Raw genomic sequence first — 25,443 nt, forward strand, 5'->3', positions numbered from 1 at the left:
TGTGTTTGTTTATTCCCCACCCCCCACCCCACCATCGCTTCACAACTGATGTTAGTGTGTTTTCATCCCTGCAACATTAGTGGTTCAGCAAAAGAGGCCGATAGAATAAGTATTAGGCTTACAAAGAATAAGTCCTGGGGTCGATTTGTTTGACTACAGGTGGTGCTCCAGCATGGCCCCAGTCAAATGACTGAAACAAATAAATAAAAAGAACGTATGTATGTAAGTATTTTGACATTGCCACTGAGAAAACTGGTTTGCTTCAGTATTTATTTGTTTTCTTTTACAACCGGTAAAATTACCTGCCATATAAGACAGGTTTTTCATTACCTTTAAAGAAAGGTCAAATATATTAAAAAAAAAAATATACACACCTCTTTCCTTCTGTCTTCTTTAGTTTGTTCTGTATTATTTTCTTCTCTTATTGATATTGTTTGTATCAGAAACTAACCCATATCCTTACTATTCATCTACTAAACATTGAAATAGTCATTATTTTTATCAGAATTATTTTTTCTCCAAATAATTTTTTTCACATCCTATAAGGCAAAATCTATAGATATATTTATACAGGTATTTATTCATTTATAAAATACATGCTTTTGCATAAACATGGCTGTATGGTTAAGAAGCTTGCTTCTCAAATATGTGATCTCAGCTTCAGTCTTAAGCACTTTGGGCAAGTGTCTCCTACTATAGCCTCGAGTTAACCAAAGCCTTGTCAGTGGATTTGGTGGATGGAAGCTGAAAGAAGTCAGTCACATGTGTGTGTGTGTATATATATATATATATATATATATATATATATACCCACTCCTACCCCTACCTTCCCATTCCATCCCTTACACCCACCCCCAACTTCTGCCTACCCACATACCCCTACCTCTACCCCCACCCTCAGCCCAACCCACACTCCACCCATGCTTTCCCCCCCTCCCAATATCCTCACACTACACCACGCTACACCACCATGCACACACTAGCACTGACCAATTCCCTTCCCCACATTTTTACACCTTCACACCTACATACATACATGCATATGTTAAGATCACCAGAATAATGAAGACCATTGCAGATCAAGTCTGAATACATAATTTGTCTAGTAACAAATTTTACAAAGATTAAGCATTGACAAGTGAAGAAAAGAGAAAGCCTTACAGATTAATAGCAAATTTCTTGCACTCATTACTTATGTTAAAGTCATTAACTATACAATTAAAAATAATTTTATGATTGCATAGATTCTAATTTTAAATTTTATACTATCATTCTTTGAATTGTTATAGATGATAAAAAATAAAATAAAATACATAAAAAATAAATAAAATTAGGTCAGCATTATAAATTTTAACGTAACATTTAATTTATTAATTTCTAATCATGATAATCTGAATTAGGTGAATGGAAAGCAGTCAACTATCCATCCATCTATCCATCCATTCGTCTGTCCATCCATCCATTCGTCTGTCCATCCATCCATTCGTCTGTCCATCCATCCATCCTTCTTCCTGGGAAGATTGTTTTGGTAGAATTCTCAGGTAACTCCTCCATAGGATCCTCTCAGAAGCAACTGTCATATTTTCCAGCTGGATTTCCAAGCAAGATCAACTGACACTATGGATTATATCCAACCATCTTGTTCTTGGTCAACCCCTAGGATTCTTGCTGGTTGGATTGGCTTGAAGAATTTATTTTGCAATTCTTACTTGTAACATTCTTATTATATGTCCATAGTACTGGAGCCATGTCCTCTCAATGCAGAGAAGATGCAGTTTAACCTGGACAAACTCCCTGATCCTCGAGTCATGCACCCTGTCAAGTAACATTACTTCAGAGACCCTTTGGAGGAACCCCATTTCAACTGCTTGTATTTGCAATCATATTCTTTTGGTCATTACACAACATTCATGAAGACAAAATGCTAAGGTAGTCATTTCTAACATGGGTGTGGGATTAGAAATTTGAGAGGAGAAGGGAAAGGAGTAAATCAATTAAACTGACTTCAGTACTTGACTAATACTTTATTTTATCGAAGGAGAGTGGAGCAAGCTCAAAAGACTATGCTGCTGGGTACAGCTAGTATTTTGAGACTGGCACTTGGGTGCTGAACATCTTCCACAATAACTGACAGCCAATTATCAAAGCTTATAATGTGCAGAATGAGACACTATGAGACCTTTGATAACAGGCTGTTGTCAGCTCTCACAGAATCAACCAGAGTAAGTAAGATCAAGAGCTCTGAGAAGTAAAATAATAATAATAATAATAATAACAAGAGCACTCAGAAAGCGCAAACCTCTGCCAAGGTAACACCAATATCCTCTCAATGATTAGTCATAGATGATTTTTTAAATGAGAATATCTGAAATAAACTCGACTGCTCTCACAAATGAGAATACTAAAAGTGAACTCGATCGCTCTCAAAAATTAAGTAGAAAAACAGGAAAAATAATCCAGAATCCTTATCTAGTACTGGATCAATTCCCAAATCTAATCAGTTCGTGCCAGTCACGAGGTCAAACATCCCTGACAGTTTCATCTGAATCCATTCAATGGTTCTTGAGACATCTTGTCCATGGACAAACAAACTGACAAACATGACTGAATACAATACCTCCACCTTTGCTAAGGTGGAAGTAATAAATAAATTACCAGTAGCAGGCCAAATACCCAATGCATTACACACACAACACACAATGCAAAACTTAATACAACAAAAGACTGCACCACACCCTATGAAAAAAAGGAAACTGATGCAATACAACACCAGGAAGAGTTTGCACTCTCCTAACAGCAAAAAAGAACACACAATGTTGTACACAATGTTGAATAATGAAGATAATAATAATAACAACAACAACAACAATAATAAAACTAATAATGGTTTCAAATTTTGCCACAAGGGCAGCCATTACGGGAGAGAGGATGAGTTGATTATATCAACCCCAGTGTTTCACTGGTACTTAATTTACTGACCCCGAAAAGATGAAAGACAAAGTCGACCCCAAAAGGATGAAAGGCAAAGCTGACCCTGAAAGGATGAAAGGCAAAGTTGACCTCAGCGGAATTTGAACTCAGAACGTCAAGATGGGCAAAATACTGCTAAGCATTTTGCCCAGCATGCTAATGATTTTACCAGATTGCCGCCTTAATAATAATAATAATAATAATCCTTTCATTATTGGTCACAAGGGCTAAACACAGAACATACTCGAATGTAAAGATAGATGAAATATTGCTATGCATTCCGCCCGGCATGCTAACGTTTCTACCGGCTCACCGCTTTGGAATGTTATCAATAATATCAAGTGGAAATAGGGGGTGTTGCAGTTCTGTGATTCCTATACACAAGCTGCCACTGCTGCTCAGTTAGGGCTGACTCGGGGCTAAATAACAAGTGAGTTGTGAAATCTTGCATGGTGAGGCAGTGTGAGAAAACTCAAAAGTCAAACTATTGGTGGAATGAATATTCATTCACAATTTATTCAAAGGCAAGAAGAGCAATGTTACAATAGTGCACTGGTTATTCTAGAAGACATCTAAGTGTTTTATTTTAATCATAAATGTTCAATTAGAGTGACATCATTTATTATTGATTGGTGTCCTAATTCACACACAACATACTCTTTCACAAAAATGACACCATATTTTTTTTCACAAGTACCTAATAGAGCTGCTATGAGTTTGCTCAGCTTGCTACAAATAGCAGCTAAATCTCCCTCGAATCACACCCTGCTCTCTTTAGAAAAATCAAAGTACATATTATTTAATGTAGTCCTAGATATCATAAGAATACAGAATAGTTGAAGCTGGAATGTATTTTATCAAAGCTCTACTCTATCACAACAAATAAATAAATAATGAGTGGAGCTAAATAAAAATAATAGTAATAATAATAATAACTATATTCGTAGGAGAAAACTACAAGTTATATCAATGCAGAATTCTCTGTCACCATTTATGCACTGAAGGGTTACATCTATCATAGAACATAGTCAATTTGTGTGATATCATTAAATGAGAACATGAAGTAATAATGTAATACCAATCAAAATGATTAGCAGGCTGTCAGTGAGGCTGATTTCTTTAGCCTGATGCCTGAGGCATAATAATTAGAGAAGTAATCAATATCATTTACATAAAAACCTAATTATTATATTTACAGATGTATGCACACAGATGTAGACACACAAACAGGTGTGTGCATATATACATACATATGTGTGTGTGTGTGGTGTGAGTATATGTATACACAAACACACACACACATACAATATCTAGCATGACCTTAGCTGTAATGGCTAAAACAAACTAAAGAAAGAAAGAATATACATATAATGCATGTGGGATATATATATAATGTGTGCGTTTATATACACATACAAACATACACACATATATATATGTATACATCTATTTATTTCTATATTTCTATCTGTCTAACTATCTATGTGTATATCTATCTATCTATCTGTCTGTCTGCCTGTCTGTCTGTCTATCTATCTATCTATCTATATATATATATATATATATATATATATATATATATATATATATATGTGTGTGTGTGTGTGTGTGTGTGTGTGTAAATATATGTATACACACACACACACACACACACATATATATATATATATAAGTTAGTTAGTTGGGGTAAATCCCAGCTGCTTCCTCTTGAAGCATGTCTGCTTATTTCAATATTACAATTGGTATGTATCCATAGTTGATGATGTATGTTAGTCAAAATACATATTAGAATTAAGAATTATGGAAAAAAAACTATCTGCAGAGTTAATTTATAATAAAATAGGAAAATAGAAATCTTTAGGCATCATTTGTTCTCCATTATATGTTTCATTTGGTAATAGGAATCACATAGACTTACATGTTAGGTAGATGTGTAAAGAATTTCCTATTAGAAATTCTTCAGATAAAGAACATTCTTCTTAAGCAGAGGAGCATCTAATAGGAAATTATATATAATGGCAAGCCATGTGGTAAGAAGCTTGCTTCCGACTACATGGTTCTGGATTCAGTCCCCTGTGTGGCACCTAGGGCAAGTGTTTTCTACTATAGGTTCAGGCCAAACAAAGCCTTGAGAGTGGACTTGGTAGACATAAACTGAAAGGAGCCTGTCGTATATATGTATAAATCTATGTACATGTGTCTTTGTGGGTGTGTTTGTCCTCCACCACTGCTTGACAACCATTGTAGTGCATTTATGTTCCCATAGGTTAGTGGTTCAGCAAAAGAGACTGATAAAATAAGTACTAGGTTTTAAAAAATGTATAAGACCTGGGGTTATATATTCACATGCATAAGTGTGTGTGTGTGTGTGTGTATATATATATATATATATAATGATTAAACCCTATGTGTAGCAAAAGAATTAGACCTCAGTATCATTGAAGTAGGGAATATATTTAATATATAAAAACATGGAATACTAAGATACAGTACTCAAAGTTTTCTGGCAAGCCAGTTATGAATTTCCAAACAATAAGCAATGAATGTGCTGCTGTTCTTCAGTTTTGTGAAGCGATTATCTCCAAAAGGCTTCAGGAACATTGTCCTCTAATTGGTGTGACTATGTTTTCCATACAGTAATCAAATCTAGCATTTATCTATGACAATGTTCTTTTGTGAAAGGAAGTACTTAACACTGTTTGCATCTGTGTAACACAAGACATAGGTAGGCCTTTTGCTAAACATTATGTTAGGGACAGAAGTATCATATAATGGCTAACCATTTGCCTAACGACATACAAAGTATATAACTGAAGTTAAGAAATATAGTTAATATATTATATAAATGTTCTGAGTTCAAATTTCGCCAAGGTTGACTGTACATTTTATTTTTTCTGAGTTGATAAAATAAATAGCAGGTGAGAATTGAGGTCGATGAACTTGCTGGCTTTGTGCCTGTTTTTACAGCTGGATGCCCTTCCTAACACCAACCACTCCGTGAGTGTAGTGGGTGCATTTTATGTGCCACCGGCACAGGGGCCAGAGGAGGCTGGCAACGGCCACAAAGCACCAACCAATCGTGGCTGTTGCTAGCCTCCTCTGGCCCCTGTGCCAGTGGCATGTAAAAAGTACTCATGGAGCGATTGGCGTTAGGAAGGGCATCCAGCTGTAGAAACACTGCCAGATCAGACTGGAGCCTGGTGCAGCCTCCTGGCTTCCCAGACCCCGGTCGAACTGTCCAACCCATGCTAGCATGGAAAACGGACGTTAAATGATGATGATGATGATGATGATGGTAGTGGTGGTGGTGGTGGTGGTGGTGGTGGTGGTGATGATGATGATGATTATGATAGAACACTCATATTCAATTCTTGGAGTTTCCTGATAAGCATAGACTATGAATTAATCTGGTTTCCTATCAGTAATCAATGTGTATGCCATCATTCATCAATTGTCATCTGATCAGAAATCAGATAACTTCATTTCTGTGGTTTGATGATATTCTTGTGATATTTCAATGAAAATATCATAAGTTTATTTCCAAGTGAAATGGTTTATTTATCTCGTTCAACTCAACTGTGTATTTTTATATATCAACTAGCAGAGATACCCAGACTTGCTCGGGATTAAAATGGCATAGTTTTCTTTATTGTTTTACTTGTTTCAATCATGTGACTACGGCCATGCTGGAGCACCACATTTAGTCGAACAAATCGAGCCCAGGATTTATTCTTTGTAAGCCTAGTACTTATTCTATCGGTTTCTTTTGTCAAACAGCTAAGTTACAGGGATGTAGACACAGCAACATTGGTTGTCAAGTGATGGTGGGGGTACAAACACACACAGAGACACACACACACACACACACACACACATGGCCCTCATGACACCAGCACAAGGGCAAGTCAGGTGGTACTGGCAACGGCCATGCTCAAAATGGTGTTTTTTATGTGCCACCTGTACAGGAGCCAGTCCAGCAGCACTAGCAACAACCTCGCTCGAATGTTATTTCACGTGCTACCGGCACAAGTGCCAGTAAGGCGACACTGGTAACGATCACACTCAAATGGTGCTATTTACATGAAAGCCAGACAGCTCCTCTGGCAATGATCACTCTCTGATGGTGCTGTTAGCGCTCCACTGGCACAGGTGCCAGTCATCGAATTTGGTTCAATTACGATTTCGATTTCACTTGCCCCAACAGGTCTTCGCAAGCAAAGTTTAGTGTCCAATGAAGGAAAGGTACGCATAAGTGGGCTGGCTACACCCCTGGCAGAGGCCATGGATTATGGTCTAACTTGGCTTGTCGGGTCTTCTCACGCACTGCACATTTCCAAAGGTCTCGATATATATATATATATATATATATATATATATATATATATATATATATATATGTATATATATATATATATATATGTATATATATATATATATATGTATATATATATATATGTATGTGTATATATATATATATATATATATATATATATATATATATATATATATATATATATATATATATATATATATATATATATATATATATAAATGTTGAAGTGAATCTGACGGCTTTTGTGTGTTATTTTAAATGGCTTATAAACACCTTCCACGCTGCAATTGTTTCCGTTCCAGCATACGATCTCAGATCAGGTCACTTGCTATGCAAGTACATCTCCGTAATATATATATATATATATGTATATATGTATATATATATATATATATATATATATATATATATATATATATATATATATAGATATAGATATATGTAAATGACAAGAAATAATTATTGCCTCATTTTATAGAGACAAAAGGGTTTATAGGACTGCAAAAAAGAAGTACTCAAATGAAATTGAGACAGAGATGAAAAAAGACATTGATGAGGGATGCAATGACCATGGTGAATACAGTCAACGCTGCACCACAAACGACAAAGACAGGAGAACAGACAAGAAGACGGTAAACACAAACAGGCTTCAAGCCCAAACACGTCACACAGATAAAAAGAAAAAGAAACAGATCTGTAAATTCTACCTAAATGGTACCTGCTGGCACGGGGAAAAGGGACGAAACTGCAAATTTGCCCATCCCAAACACCACCAGCTAAACAAGGTAGATAACCACTTACAACAAAATAAGCGGGAGCGCAGAAAAGGGAGACCAGAAAGCTTAAATCTACGTACACATAATCCACCAAATACCAACAGGACTCACAAAGAGAGAAGTCCGTATATTCCTTCTGCTCCCCAAAAAAGGCTATATGCAGAGGCTGTACGAACTGCAGTAGCCGAGCAGCAAGCTTTTTTAAGCGTGGCCCAGAAAATGGTACAACAGTTAACGTGGATGCAGAGGGTACAGAGTCAACGCCACACGCACCATTGTCCAAGACCACCACAGATGATGGATCAGGGATGGCCACCGCTAACACCAGGAACCCCTGCACAGATATCACACCCATATTCCTACTGAATATCCGGGGCCTATTACGAACAGGCGGCAAAGACAAGTTCCTATACTTGAAAGACCTAGTAACATGCAATCAAGCAATATGCATGGTGCTTACCGAAACGCATCTAACACCTAATATAGCAGATGCGGAGATAAATATACCAGAGTATGCCGTACTCCGAACAGACAAAAGGGATAGAAGTCATGGGGGAGTTGCAATGTACATCAAAGAAGATGTCACACCCCTACTACTACTATCACACTCAAACTCTGTATGTGATACTTTAATAGTACACATAAAACAAATTGATGTAGTTGTATGCTCAACATACCGTCCACCAAATACCGCAAAGCAGTAAGGTAAATTTGAGGACAGTCTCAGACGCATAGAAGAGGTCCTGACAAATCTGGACCAACACATCAATATACTTTTCCTAGGCGACTTTAACCTCCCAAATGTTAAATGGCCTGAAGGTCACATCCTCTCTGGGATGTCACTGCATGAACAAAGCCAGGCAAAATCATTGCTACAACTATCCAACATGCTGTTCATGGAACAAGTGATACTCCAACCAACCAGGGGAAGCAATATTTTGGATCTCTGCTTCACAAACAATGTGAGCCTAATCCATAATGTGAAAATAACGCCCACATCTCTCTCAGATCATAACATTATAGAATTAACTATGTATGGTCCTAGACAACCCACTGACACCCACCCCACCAGGAGGACTCAAGCAATATCCAACCTGAATTTCCACGGGGCGGACTGGAAGTCAATTCGCAGAGAGATTCGAAATCAAAACTGGCATGACAGGCTTTCTATACAAGACAATGACCTCAAACTAAGTCATTTTATGTCAACCATACAAGACATATGCACCAAATACGTGCCATATAGAAAGACCAGCAAATATGCCAATAGAATTCCTAGAGACAGGAAAATCCTTATGAGACACAGAACAAAGGTCTCAAACCAGTTAAATAGAGAACTGGAGGATAGGAAAAGGGCTAAATTAAAACTAACACTGTTAGAAATAGAAAACAAAATTAAACTCTCCCATGAAAAGGAGAGAGCAGAGAAGGAGAAGAGAGCAGTAGAAAGCATAAAAACAAACCCCAAGGCTTTCTATAGATTTGCAAAGGAGACTGCTACGGTGCAGTATACGATAGGACCCCTATTCCTGCCTAATGGTTCACTGACTGCAGATCCCACATGGATAAGTGAAGTGCTCAGTACACAATTCAAGAGTGTCTTCACCTCTCCTCTGAGTCACATGCAGATAAAGAACCCAGCTGATTTCTTTGACAATAGCACTCAGCAGAAGGAGACTGCATCCATTACCTACATCGACATTGAAGAGGAAGATGTGATAGCTGCCATAAATGAAATGAGCTCAAATTCGACAACTGGCCCCGATGGTTTCCCAGCTGTCCTCTTAAAGTCATGTAAACAAGAATTAGCAGGACCTCTCTGGATACTCTTCCAGAGTTTCCTTGCAAATGGTAAACTTCCCAAAAAGCTGAAGGAAGGCACCATATGTCCTATCCATAAAGGTGGAAGCAGAGCAGAGGCTGGGAACTACAGGCCCATCTCTCTGACTTCACATATTAGCAAAGTCATGGAACGAATTGTCAGAAGGAGATTGATTGCGTTCCTAGAAGAAAATGACTTGCTGAATGAGACCCAGCATGGTTTCCGTCCAGGTAGAAGCTGCCTCACGCAACTCTTGCAGCATTATGACTGGGTCCTGAAGCAGCTGCTTGACCATTCAAATGTTGATGTGATATATCTCGACTTTGCAAAAGCCTTTGACAAAGTTGATCATGGCTTGATATGTCACAAGCTGCGAAACCTTGGCATAGCTGGTAAATTAGGAGAGTTGCTGCATGACTTCCTGAATGGTAGAAGTCAGACAGTTGCAGCCAATGGAGAACTATCTAGGGAAACACAAATATTGAGCGGTGTTCCACAAGGAACTGTTCTGGGGCCACTACTGTTCATAGTGGCCCTTCTGGACATGCCCACGGTCACTCGGAGAGCCACTGTCACTAGCTATGCTGATGACACAAAGATATCTCAGGCAATAAAGAATCCTGATGATATTGTAAGCCTGCAGAATGACCTAAGTGCAATATATGAGTGGGCAGAGGAAAATAATATGCAGTTCAATGCAAAAAAATTTCAAGTACTGCGCTACAAGACCACAAGTACCTCCCAACTGGCATACACAGGGCCTGGAGGTACTGCAATCCCAGAACCACAAACAGTAAGAGATCTGGGCATCAACATGTGTAGTGATGCATCATTTCACATGCACATTGTCAAGTTGACAGCAAAGTGCAGACAACTGGCAGGGTGGATACTGAGGACTTTCCGTACAAGGGATCAAAAAGTCATGTTGATTCTATGGAAGACATTTGTTCTGAGCCGCCTAGACTATTGCTCTCAGTTGTGGTCACCACACAGTGTTAAGCGGACAGCAGAACTCGAGGCAATTCAGTGGCACTATACAAAAAAGATCGCCACAGTCCAACAGATGAACTACAGGGAGCGACTGAAGGCACTAGGTCTCTACTCCCTGGAGCGCAGACGGGAGAGATATGTAATAATATACATATGGAAAATACTGGAAGGACTGGTGCCAAACTTTGGTATCAAGTACTACAGGAATGCCCGCACGGGTCGCCACTGCATGGTGCCAAAGGTACCGTCCACTGCATCTCACATAAGAACGAGATACTGCAGCAGCCTCGGTTTCAGAGGACCTCAGCTCTTCAATGCCCTGCCAAAACATTTGAGAGACATGCAAGACATGGATGCGGAGGTCTTCAAGACAAAACTTGACGCTTTCCTCTCCACGATACCAGACGAACCAATGGCTCGTAATGAGACGCAGTTTAGGGCAGCTGTGTCAAATTCTCTTATACACCAGATGTGCCATCAAAACTCTTGATTGGACCATGTCAGGTGGGGGAGAAGAGCCATGCAAGGAACATGAAAATCACGGTGGTGCACCAGCATGACCGCAGCCACTTGGCTGAAACACATAAATAAATAAATAAATAAATAAATAAACATCAAATTCGAGTCAATGACTTTATATAACACCACGCTTCAATACATTTGATCATATATAAATATTACCATGGCCTTCAACATATAAAAGGAATATATATATATAAAAACACAGAAGGAAAAAAATTAAAAATGCACATAAAAAATACAAATATATAGGATGGCCTATCAAAAAAAGGTTTATACAATCAACTAAAAATAAGTAATCAACATGGATTACTAAAGTGGGTCAGGCAACTAAAAAACACTTTAAAAAAGTGTTTGCAGTTTTGCAAATTTATCACTTTTATTGATATATCATGTGCTGCATTGAAGTGAAAACAACACATTATAGCATCTAACTGGTCATGTCTCATAGCATTACTGATGACCAGATGACCAGCATTATGGAGATGACCATAATGCCGAGCCTTATGAAGGAGATGACCAAGAGATGTGGCACATTGTTGTACTCAAAAAGATCTGCCCACCACAACAGAATTGATATCCTAAAATCAAAGTGTCATGTAAAAAGCATTGGTGTGGGTGCCGGTTACATGTAAAAAGCACTGGTGATGGTGCCAAGTAAAATGTACCCAGTATACTCTGTTGAGTGTTTGACATTAGGAAGGGCATCCAGCTGTAGAAACCAAGCCAAAACAGACCATGGGACCTGGTGCAGCCCCTGGCCTTATTAGTCCCTTTGAAGTCATCCAACCCATACCAGCATAGAAAATGGACATTAAATGATGACAATGAAGACGACGACAACAGCAATACTGAAAATATGAGCAAAAAAAATTACTCACTACATATAAAAATCTAAGAACTTGTAGATCAAAAATAGCATTTTAAAATCGTCATAGAATAATGGCTATGTATTTGAACATTAACCAGTAACTGTGGTTTCTGCTCTCTTTAATGCCTTTTGTTTGCTTATCTTATCCATTCCCAGTTATTTATTTACCTACGCATGTCATAAAAAATTTAAGTTATTTTGATCATGTTCTTCAGGTGAAAATTTATTTTAGTTATAAATTTGAATTTTTTCTGATTTTAATTTCTTTAACCTATACTTCTTTTGCAACATCACAGAAAATGTTAGCATTTTATAGAAAATAATAAATATAGTAATTAATATATTTTTCTTATAATTTCCTTTAAATAATTACATTTTGCAATGTATGTTTAATAGAAAAGATATATACGCGAGTGTGTGTGTGTGTGTGTGTGTGTGTGTGTGTGTACTTGTTAAAAATCTGGCAGTTTCTTTAATTGCACATAGAGAAGGAAATAAAAACATGTATTGTTTATATTATTAATGGTTTTCTTTTTAAATAATTCTTGTTTTCCAAGTTGCTTTATTTATTAAAAGTCTTCACATTTTTTAGATGTAAACACTCAACTTTTAATTACATTCCTACAAATTAATTTCCTGTAAACAGAAAACAAACAGAACAGTAATACAATGCATGAGTTTCCCTGAGACAATCAGAGAGCATCATATGTGGTTGCTCAACATGCTGGAAATAACAACCAAACCTCATTCAAATCATGCTTTACTTCTTCTAAATAAAGAAAGGACTCATAAGATAACTTAGTTCTACTTGCCTTCAAAAGACAAGAAAGCAATGGTTGAAATTCTAAGCCATGTTCCCTCAAATATTTTTGCAGCGAATGCATGCAGAAATATGCATTGTCTGCAAATCTTGTCTTCTTTTATGAAGTATGCACACATCCATGCAAGTAACAATCTTTTGTCTTTCTATCTTTTACTTGTTTCAGTATGTTGACTGTGGCCACGCTGGAGCACTGCCTTTGCGGGTGTAGTAAAACAAATTTGCCCTTGTATTTATTTTTTAAACCTGATACTTATTGTATTCTATCAGTTAATCTTACCAAACTGCTAAGTTACAGGGAGGTAAATAAAATAACAATTTTAAGCAGTGAGGATTACAAACACAAATGCAAACACACATACATATGCACACACACATACATACATACACACACACACATAGACACATAGACACACACACATTTATATATGAGTGGCTGTCATGTAGTTTTGATCTACCAAATTCACTCACAAGGCATTGGTTAGCCTTGGATTACAATAGAAGACACCCAAAGTGCCTCACCATGGGATGGAACCTGAAACTATATGGTTTCACAGCAAGCTATTTAACCACACAGCCAATCCTGCCTGCTCAAATTTCTTCAACTAAAAATATCTGATTTCTTCTTGAAAACCTTGTGTGTGCCCATCTTTTCCTTTCCTAGTTGCAAAACATCTGTGTGCATGCATGTGGGCATGTGTGTGTGTGTGCGTGAAAGAGAGAGAGAGAGTGTGTGTGTGTGTGTGTGTGCACAAGTGCACGCATGCACAAGCACACAGTTTAGAGGAAATACTGATCATACTATTTATTATTATGGCCGGATTCCAACCTGGACCACAGCAACATATTCCACTTGCTACACTTCTCGGTCTATCATCACTTCCTCTGGGTCCTGGATACAGTCCTGGCCAGTGTCTGCAATCAAGCTGTTGATGTAGGTGTGACAATGTTTTCTTCTTCTCACATCACCATGAAGTGGATTCCACAAGACTAATTTGGATGCTTCTAGTCCAGGATGGCACACGCAGTGGCCAGATAATCACAGCCATCTTTGCTTGATCTTTTCATTAACTTTTGGCAGGTCTCCATAAACGTATTTATTTGTCATGTGTTGTTACCATTTCACATTTAGGGCCATTCATAGCATCCTTGTGTAGTTATACATTTAGTTATACTCAACTAGGGCTTACCTTGGGTTTAACAGCTATGTTTCTTTTTTTTTTTTTTTTCTAAAATGTACTAGTAACAGCTTGTTTGTAATTTCTAGTCTTTCTAGAAAAAAAAAAGCATCCAGATCTGCTGCAAATCACTCTCTTCTGTCTTAGAAAAAGGAAGGAGATATACGATAACCAAGAACTATATTATTTACATTATTTACATTTGACGGATATTTGTCCTCATCTTGTTTGTTGTTAACACAATGTTTCGGCTGATATACCCCACAGCCTTCATCAGGTGTCTTGGGGAAATTTCGAACCTGGGTTCTCATTCCTAAGGTATTTTTCGATGTTGTTGTTATTATTATTATTATTATTATTATTATTATTATTATTATTATTATTATTATTATCATTATTATTATTAAAAAATCTAAGCTTTAAAAACAGAAAGATGTGACTGCTTTGGTTTGAGTACCTTTAATTGTATACCTGCTCAATCAAGGCTGAGGCTGGAGCTAAACAACTTCAGCAGTGACAAGAACAACAATTATGACAACAGAAGCAACAACAGCAACATAAACAACTACAGCAGCAAAAGCAGCAACAGTAGCAAAAACTACAACGGTGACAACAACAATAATAAGAATGGTAGCAGAAGCAACAGCAACAGCAACAGCAACAATAACAACGATAACAACAAGAGCAGCAGCAACAATATTATCAACAACAGCAGCAGCGGCAGTGGCGTCGGTGATGGCGGTGGAGGTAGCAACGGCAGAGGCGACGGTAGTGGTGGCGACAGCGGCGACGGTGGTGGTGGCGGCAGCGGCGATGGCAGCAGTGGCGGCAGCGACGGCAGAGGCGACGGCGATGACAGCGGTGGCTGGAACGGCGACGGCAGTGGTGATGGCAGCAATGGCGGCGACGGCAGCGGTAGCGACGACGACGGTGACGACAACAGTCGCAGCAGCAACAACAACAATAATAATAATAATAATAAAGCAACCATATTATCATCAGCAGCAGCAACAGCAGCAGTAACAACAACAGTAGCAACGGCAGCAACAATATTATCAACAACAGCAGCAGCAACCATATTATCATCATCATCAGCAGCAACAATATTATCAACAACAGCAGCAGCAACAATATTATCAACAACAGCAGCAGCAACAATATTATCAACAACAGCAGCAGCAACAATATTATCAACAACAGCAGCAGCAACCATATTATCAACAACATCAGCAGCAGCAACCATATTATCAACAACAGCAGCAGCAACAATATTATCAACAACAGCAGCAGCAACCATATTATCAACAACAGCAGCAGCAACCATATTATCATCATCAGCAGCAAGTAGCAACAACAACAATAATAACAACAACAATCTTTTATGAAATGTTTATTAAGAGAAAATACAGTAGCTAGCTTAGGTAGTTTATTCCCCAAACAATCAACAAATATCATAGTACTTATTACCTGTTTCTTGGATTTCATATATTTTCTAATCAACTGTACATATATATGAATGCATGTGGTATGTAAGAAGAGAAGGCCATCGGCGAAATAGAGAGCTGGGAAGAAGATGGGAACAGGAATAACCGTTAGCATACAAGCAAGAAAGCTGAGGGGTTCAGCAAAGGACTGAAGCTGCTACTGAAAGGCAGCAATCAAAAGAGAGATGTATGATGAAGGGCGTGAAACAGGGGAAAGAAGAAGTAAGAATATGAAATAGGGGAAAGAAGAAGTGAGAATATGAAACAGGGGAAAGAAGAAGTGAGAATATTAGAGAGGCAGAAAGAGAGTAAGTGAAGGTGAGAGAGAGAGAAAGAGAAAGAGAAGAAGAGGAAGAGGAAAGAAAAAAGCTTCTTATCTTTTGTCATTTACTTGTTTCAGTCATTGGATTGCAGCCATTGTGAGGCACCACTTTGAAGGGTTCAGTTGAACAAACTGACCCTAGTACTTACTTCTAAGTAAGTACTGGGGTAGTACTATGGTAGAAGCAAACCTGGGCACCAAACTGTTAATCTGTTAATCGTTAGTTAATGAGGTTAACATTTTTGTTAATGGTTTAACTTTAAAGTTAACTTTGGAAATCACAATCGGACTAATTAAATTTCGTTACATTTAACTTCTGTTAACTCAAGTCAACTTAAATTAGCTTTCATTAAGGTCAATTCAATTGAAGTTAATGGATTTTTATAGTTTTGGCACTTTTTAAAGGTGTTTTTAGGTGGTTTTAGAACTAAAACTGATTTTTTGCTTTTTTTATAATAAAAATTAACATTAATGGTTTATCGATAATTTCCATTACATTACAAAATAATTAACTGTTAATTTTTTGGTTAATGGATTAATGGTTAACAAGGTTAACTTTGCGATTAATGGTGCCCACCTTTAGGTAGAAGACACTTTCCCAAGGTGCTGCAGCTACATGGTTGCAAAGAGAGCTCATTAACCACATGACAAAGTTTGCACCAATAGACAACATGTGTAGACAATTCGTCGACAGACAATTTGCTGACAGACAATTCGTCAACAGACAGTATCTTTTTATAAATAAATTGTTTTTATTTGTAAGTCTAATAAAACTTTTTTGTAATTTTTACTTTGTTTTTAAAAAATGTTGACATATTGTCCTTTCGGCAAATTGTCCAATTGGTCAATTGTCTTGTCTGTAAGTTGTCTGTTGACCAACTGTCTGTTGACGAATTGTCCATCTACCTGACACAATGCCTCAGATTTCTGAGAGGAAATAGCAAAATATGATATAGAAATCAGTTCTTGAGAGATTCTTTATCTCATTGATCCAGAAGAATAAATGAAATAAAAGAAAAACAAAATTGACTTCAGTAGGATTTGAACTCAGTTCATTGAAATTTCATTACAAAGTAATTTTTCTTTTTTTTCTTTCTCCTTTCTTTTTCATTTTCACATTGTATACTTATTAACATGCTTGTAAATAAATGCATTTCCTCACAAGGGCTGGTCACTTTTCACAGGTATCAATTTTAGTAAGTAGGATGGAAGAAATAAGAAAAGGGGGAGGTGCAGTCACTACTGAAAAATGCAAAAAAGTCATTAAAGTTCAAAGGACTATGAAAATGTAAATTCTTTTACACTGTATAACCAAATCCCATATTGTGTGTAATTCTATGTTTTGACTGTAAAAGAATACACGACTGCACCCTCCCCACTTTTCTTATTTCTTCCATCCTACTTCCTAAAATTGACACCTTTCAAAGGTGACCAGTTCTTGTGAGAAAATGTGTTTATTTACAAATATGTTGAAACGTATACAATGTAAAAAGAATAAAGAAGGCAGAAAGAAGAAAATAAAAATTACTTTGTAATGAAATTTCAATGAATTGACACACCAAATTGAAAAGACACCCCTATCTCTCCCTCTCTCTCTGTCCTTCTATCTATCTATCTACCCTTTCCCCATCCTTATTTTTTACTCCTCTTTCTTGATTGTCCTGAAACTACTCTCTCTGTATATTTCCCAACCACTCTGCTTTTCTTCATCTCTCTATCCCTTTTTCAAAAAAAAACAAAAAAACAATATTCTCCTCTTCTAAACAAAACAAAAATAAAAGCATCCAATTCATCTGTCTGAGCAATGAAACATTCTGTTTTTACCATTTTGATTTTGATCTTATCTTGACGAGCTAAAAAAAAACAAACGAAAGTGCCTAATAAAGGATTATCCAAAATTTTGACTGCCTCCTTTTTCTCTCTCTATATGTGTGTATATATATATCATCATCATCATCATCATCATATTATTCAAAGGAATTCCAGCTCTGTTTGTTTTTTATGTTTTATTTATATTCTTATAATATTAATGTAGGATATAGAATATATAGTATACATAGTAGGTATAGTAAAATGAAATGAAGTATTGATTGTCTTATTGAATAAATGAAATATTGAATATTAAATATTAAAGGACTAGTATGCTTTCTTGCATTTTAGCAGTCTTCAAGGTCCCATGTTGTGACAGGAATGCTTCAACTGTGACAGTTAAGACTTCAAAGTCTTATATTGGGATTCAATGCTCGAAATAAGGAGTAGAAAGACAGCCAGCAACTGATGGCGGGTCGTTTTTTATGTTACTTGTCTTGTTTTCGATTTGCTTCCCTCATTTTTTGTTTACCCAACTTTATTTTCATATTTCCTGTTGCTTACATTTTGTGATGTCCTGTACCCCTATATGCATATCTATATACGTATATATGTATGTATGTATGTACATATATGTATGTATATATGCATATATATATATATATATATATATATATATATATATATATATATATATATATATACTATTTATATTATTATTTGATTGAACGCCATGCATCCATTTCCAAGCAAGTTTATCTATCTATCTATCTATCTATCTATCTATCTATCTATCTGTCTGTCTGTCTGTCTGTATGTATGTATGTATGTATGTATGTATAATATACATATAATATATAGAGAGAGAATGAGAGAGAGAGATACACAGACAGATATACATACATGGACATATATATATATGTATATATGCATAAATATGTGTATGTATGCATGTATGTATGTATTTATATATGCTTGTAGATATAGACTTTATAAAATTAGTATTGACTAGAAATTTAAGTTACATCTGAGAGATTTTTGAATCTGTTTTTCAATGTTACAGAGACAGAGAGGGAGAGAGAAGGGGAGAGATGATAGAAAGCTAGAGAAGAAGAGAAAAGCAGTGAATATGTGAAACAGTGAGGATAACAAAAGAGAATGAGTAAAAGAAAAATAACTGAAAGAATACTAAATGAGCCACAAGAAGAATATGGATCAAGGCTTGAAGCATAAACATCAGGAATTACTGAAAGAAGGTAAAAATTACCCTGTTGTTTTTGGTGAGTACTATACTTATAGATATCTATATGTGCATATATGCATACATACATGCAAGCCTGTATATATGCATACATACATGCATATAAGCATATATAGTCATACAGGCATACATAAATACACAAACACATAAGCAAGGTTAAACACATACATATATTCATACACAAATACATGGCAAAATTCAATGCATACTTACTCACAAACTCTCATACAACCATACATATACCCATGCACGCATGTAGATAAATATATAATTATATAGGCATATATTATATTTTTAAACAATGTTATAGTCATTAGTATAACTCAATCTTGCCATAAAAATCAATAGCTTCTATGTACAGGAACATTTAAACACCATTTCAAGAATACCATGATTTCTTTGCAGGTTTAATTTTCAAGACACCTGTCTGGAAAAGAATTGGGAAGAGGAAACAAGCGAAAACCAAAACTCCTACTAAGTAATGAGCCATTATTGGAATCTGGAACAGTTTGGCCTGAAAGTATAAAGAAGAATTGAAAGATTATTTGGTAAAAACCATGATAGAGAAAAATTATTGCAAAATATAGACATGTTATTTTTTCACTCCCACTCACCCACAAGCAACTCTGTAATCTGTTAAAGCAAACCATTATCAAAATATAGCTGAAACACTTAACTGCAAAAAAAAAAAAAATATGCTATTCCTGTGAAGGAAATTTTAGTATCATTCTTCAAGAAGATACAACAATCTGGACTCAGTCAACCATATTGAAACATAGTCACTATGCATCATCATCGTCATTACCATCATCATTTAGCATCTGCTTTCCATGCTAGAATGGGTAAGACAGTTTGACTAGGAGTTGGTAAGACAGTCTGACTAGGAGTTAAGCCTTTCAAAATTGAAAATGTTTGTTGTTTGTTATTAATACTAGCCATGTATAACAAATTATTGCAGCATCTTGAGTTGCTTTCATCTGAACGTAGGTGACACATGTCCATAGGAAAAAACTAATTCCATACCCATTCAGGCAAAGCATACAGGCTAAGGGGTGAAACACTTGCAGCACTGAGATACCTGCTGATAATAGAGAAGGGTTTTGAACATTGCAATGGATTTATAACTAACTCCAACAGTTTTCGTATGGGATGATGTATCTTTGTTATTCATTTCACCCATAAATAATGCATATGAAAGTAGATCATTGACTACAGCTATGCTACTTAATGTTTTTATACAGATCTTTCCTTGCAAATACTGGCTGGATTAATCTCCTCCAAAATTATATTTACAAGTAACATCTACAAATTAAAGTTAAATAAAGTTGAATAATGCTTCTTCTTTAAAAACATAATCTTTTATTATAAAACAGAAGCTGATTTCTGTCTGTCTGTGTGTCTGTCTATAACAATATTTGTGTAGAGAAAGGGGAAAAGAGGAGAAAAAAGTTGTTGTTGAGAATGAAATACAGTGAGAGAGAGAGAGAGAGAGGGGGAGAGAGAGGGAGGGAGAGAGAGAGAGAGAGAGAGAGAGAGAGAGAGAGTATGTATGTGTGTGTGTGTGTGTGTGTGTGAAAGGTAGATAAATAGGTAGTGTTGTCATTTTAGTAATTAACAAGTTTTGATTAAAAATGCAGGAATTTTATGTGCAAGTCTGTCGACACAATGCAATGCAGACATAAAAAAAAGACTATATATATACATATATATATATATATATATATATATATATATTTATAATATATATATATTATATATATATATTTATATATATAATACATTCAGTGGTGCGGTTGTTTGTGTATGTGTGTGCATGTGTGTGAGTGTGTGTGTGTGTGTTTGTGTGTGTATGTGTGTGTGTGTGTGCGTGCGTGTCTGTGTGTGTCTGTGTGTGTTTCCATATGTCTTTCAACATATAGACAACACAACACAGTCTTTAAAATAAAATTTTCACTTTGAATAATTTATGAAGGTACGCACATGATCAACAAATATTTTTACCAGCCGTGTGGCAACAAGTAACAACTTAGTAACACACTAACAATAAGTAGACATTGATCTTTGGAATTTTCAATAACAAACTATCGAGCTATTGCCACTTTTTCCCAACATAAGTCTGAATACATATGTGTGTGTGTGGGGGGGGGGGAGAAGGTGAGTGTATATATTCATATATATATATGTATGTAGTGTATATAATTAATACATTACTCTGAGTTTTGCATTGCTTGTGAATAACACATAGGAATCGAGTTCAGCTTGAGGTAGAGCTTTATATCCATTGGCTGCAAACGATAAAGCATCGTTATGGAAACGCTTGCATGCAGAGTTTACACGGGCTGCCTAAAAAAAAAAAAAAGAACAAAAAAGGAAACAAGTAATGAACAAGGAAAGCAAAAACAAGAATAAATTCATGTATAAGTGTGTCATCATTATCATCATTGTCATCATTATCATCGTCATCATTGACATTATCTTCATCATCATCATCATCATCATCATCATTCTCCTCCTCCACCTATTCATTATCATCGTCATCATTTAACAGCTATTTTTCAGCATGTAAGGGGTCATACAGAATTTGTTGAGGCAGATTGTCTACAGCCAGATATCCCTCACCTATTTCCTAGCAAGGTAATATTTTCTCAAGGTACATGTGTTTATCAGGGAAGACAGGAAATGAACAATCTTGCTGGATCTCATTTACAACCATTACATGATGTCTAGACAATGGTACACACAATCACACACACACACACACACACACACACACACACACACACACACACATGACAAGCTTCTTTCAGTTTCCAGCCACCAAGTGGTCAGCCTAAAGCTACAATAGAAGAAACTTAGCTGAAGACCACAAGGTTAGAAAGCAAGTTTCTCAACCACAAGGCCATGCCTGCACATCCCTTCTTCTGTTGGTTACTGCAATAATATAGTTATGGCCAAATATTTAATATAAGATTTTCTTTTGATAACTTAACTTTGTTGAAATTCAGGAACCTCTGCTAAAAGAAAAACCAAGTTTATTGAAGTGCATTATGTAAGGTCTTTGCTTGTCTCCTATGATAGGGGAAGTTAATGCCATTGACATTCTGTTTGATGTCTGTCGTGAAAACGTGGGCTTTGGATCAGAAGACAGTTTATAAAGAGAGAGAGGGGGGGAGACAGAGAGAGAGAGAGGAAGGAAGGTGCATGTAAAAGTGAGAGAGAAAAGGTGAAATAGAAGTGCATGCATATGTGTGTGAGAAACAGGAGAAAAAGGGGTGAGAGATACAAGAGTGAGAGAGTAGTATGTGTGTATGTATGAGTGTGTATGTGTGTGTGTGTGTATACAATATATCATTATCATCATCATCCTCATCATCAACATCAGCTTCATCAACATATTCATCATCATCCTTCTCCTCGTCTCCATCATCATCCTCTTCTCCCTCCTCCTCCTCCTCCTCCTCATCTTCATCCTCATCATTATCATCCTCATCGTCATCATCATTATCATTATCATTATCATCATCATCATCATTATCATCATCAGCATCATCCACTTCTCAATACTTATGTGGATCGGATGGAATTTGTGAAGACAGACTTTTACAGCCAGATGCCCTCTGGCTGTAGAAAGGCGTCTTCTAAGCCCTTCTGCTGTAGAAGATGCTCTTCTACACAAACCCTCAGAAGTAGGGATCATGTAGATGTTTATCTAAATGATGCAACTCTAGACATTTAATACTGATTGTTGTTTGCATATTCAAAAGAGCTACTTGCAACAACATTGAATATAAAATAAATATGCTGAAGAGAGCTGTCTATTGGAAAGTAGATAAAGTACTTAAAAATTGCAACCAGCCACTCAGATAATTTTGTAAGTTTACATAGAATGTGTGCTATGTCACTCAAAGCTGTTGTTTATCTTGTTCCAGTTATCACAATACACTATATCACAGTGATAGTAATGGATTATTGAACACTGTTACATTAACTATCAATAAAAATATTATCTTTATTGTACTCTTATCTCAAGATAAGAAGGTATACAGAGATTTTCAGAAATCTAGTGAATCCTGATTCAAGTTTTGGGAAACTGTGTTTTGTAGCTGGTGTTCTATACTTTTAACTAGAAGGAAAAGTTTCAGAATGATTTAGAATCATAAAAATTATGGCACAATACAGTCGCATGAAGAGATTCCAATCTCAAATTGTGGAGAGGACATGTGGAAGGGGTAGACCCAGGAAGAAGTAGTGAGATGAAGTTGTGAGAAAGGATCTTCAGACGTTGGGCCACACAAAGGGGGTGACAAGAGACTGACTGAGATACCTGGCAGTTTGCTGTGCCTCAGAAGACATTTCAAGGTAAATTAAAGTATAGTTGTCCACAGGCATGTCCCCTGAGTCTTCTCCAACTGAGTGTTCCTAATTTTACTGGCTCATGGGTGTTGGTGCCATATAAAAAGCACTTATGGCAATGCCACATAAACACACCCATGCCAGGCCTACATAAAAGCACCCAGTACATTCTGTAAAGTGGTTGGTGTTAGGAAGGGAATCAAACCCCAGAAAACACATCAAAACAGGCATGGAGCATGGGCAGCTCTTCAGCTGGCCAGCTCCTGTCAAACCATCCAACCCATGCCAGCATGGAAAACAGGCATTAAATGGTGATGATGATGACAAGAGAGGCAGATCCACCAAAATTTCAACATTCATCATTGCAGATTAGTCTGACCAGCTATCTTGGTATTATGCATTCATTAATTCATTACCCCTTTAGCATTTAAACCGGTGATATCAAAGCTCAAATATTCTGCCTGTTTTATGTTGAAACTGGCCAGATCCAGCCTCTCACACCTACCCTACAATGTCACTCTAAAAATAAGCAATTGCATCATCAAAATGTTGCAGTAGCAAGATAGTACATGATTAACTCAAAACAGTGTAAATAGATATGCATGACATTATTTACATTTGACGGATATTTATCCTCATCTTGTTTGTTGTTAACGCAACATTTTGGCTGATATACCCTCCAGCCTTCTTCAGGTGTCTTGGGGAAATTTTGAACCTGGGTTCTCATTCCTAAGGTATTTTTCGATGTTATTATTATTATGATTATTATTGTTCAGTAGTTTTATTTTTATAACGTGCTTTCACTTCACTACCGAGCGCAGCTCTGTGCGCCTTGGGTATGTGCTGTCGTTTTCTGTGATGCTCTTATGGTTACTGTATTGAAAGTGTTTTGCGTAGGATGTGTGCAGTGCCCAGTAGGGCAATTTTCTGTATGTTATATATATTTGTAAGTTCTGGTGTTTTTGTTATGTATTTGTCTGAATATTTTTTTATTATACCTAAGGCACCTACTATGATAGGAATTGTTTCTGTTTTTAGATTCCACATTTGAGTTACCTCTATTTCCAGGTCTTTGTATTTTGAAAGTTTTTCCATTTCTTTTAGGGAAACGTTGTCATCTGCTGGTATTGATACATCAATTAGAAAGCATTTTTTTTCTTCATGATCTTTGACGACTATATCTGGTCTATTTGCCTTAATTTCTCTATCTGTGTGTATTGGCATATCCCAGAGTATGGTTGCTTTCTTGTTTTCTGTGACCTTTTCTGGCGTGTGTTTATACCATCTTTTTTCTGCTGTTATTCCATAGTGTTGACACAGCTTCCAGTGTATTGATTATTATTATTATCATTATTATTATTATTATTATTATTATTATTGTTCAGGTCACTGCTTGGAATCGAACTCGGAATCTTGGGGTTAGTAGCCTCTGCTCTTAACCACTACGCCATATGCATGACATTTGATAGAGTAATCTGAATGATAAAGAGTTAATATTTATCTGCAGTATTGGTTATTATGGCATGAAACAGATAAATAATTCTTTCTTTTATTTGTTTCAGTTACTGGACTGTGGTCATGCCGGAGCAATGCCTTGCATAGTTTAGTAGAACAAATTGACTCCATACTTATTTTTAAAATTTGGTTCTTATTCTACCCTTTTGCTAAACTACTATGTTATGGGGACATGAACAAACCAGCACTGGTTGTCAAGCAAGGACAAACTCAAACACAAAGAAACATGCACGCATGCATGCATACAGGCACACTCATGTATATGTATGATAAACTTCCACACAGTTTCCATCTACTAAATTAACTCACAAAGCAAAGGTTGGCCCAAGGCTATTGTGGAAGACACCTGCCTAAAATGCTGTATAGTGTGGCTACAAAGTGAACTTCTTAACCACGCAGTCATTACAAAAGTTGTTATCA

The 25,443-nt window shown here is 36.5% G+C and overlaps 1 protein-coding gene and 1 long non-coding RNA gene across 2 annotated transcripts in view; one reads left to right on the forward strand and one right to left on the reverse strand.

Annotated features, from left to right (window-relative positions):
* LOC128247900 (uncharacterized) overlaps positions 1-25,443 on the forward strand; it is a 31,294-nt gene that overhangs the window by 5,341 nt on the left and 510 nt on the right. The window contains exons 2-4 of the long non-coding RNA XR_008264215.2: positions 18,958-19,174; positions 19,561-19,703; positions 25,071-25,443. The exon at positions 25,071-25,443 is cut by the window's right edge and continues 510 nt beyond it. This is a non-coding gene — a long non-coding RNA (uncharacterized LOC128247900). The remainder of the gene's footprint in view (positions 1-18,957; positions 19,175-19,560; positions 19,704-25,070) is intronic.
* The window catches only part of LOC106874396 (uncharacterized), a 66,662-nt gene continuing 60,387 nt past the window's right edge, over positions 19,169-25,443 (reverse strand). The window contains exons 11-12 of the mRNA XM_014922121.3: positions 21,367-21,498; positions 19,169-19,669 (exon numbers count right to left, since the gene is read on the reverse strand). Of these exons, the coding sequence (XP_014777607.1) occupies positions 19,535-19,669; positions 21,367-21,498 (267 nt within the window). The 3' untranslated portion in view covers positions 19,169-19,534. The remainder of the gene's footprint in view (positions 19,670-21,366; positions 21,499-25,443) is intronic.

Source organism: Octopus bimaculoides, chromosome 5 (genome assembly GCF_046866305.1).
Source record: "Octopus bimaculoides isolate indiv1 chromosome 5, ASM4686630v1, whole genome shotgun sequence".
NCBI classification, from domain to species: Eukaryota; Metazoa; Mollusca; class Cephalopoda; order Octopoda; family Octopodidae; genus Octopus; species Octopus bimaculoides.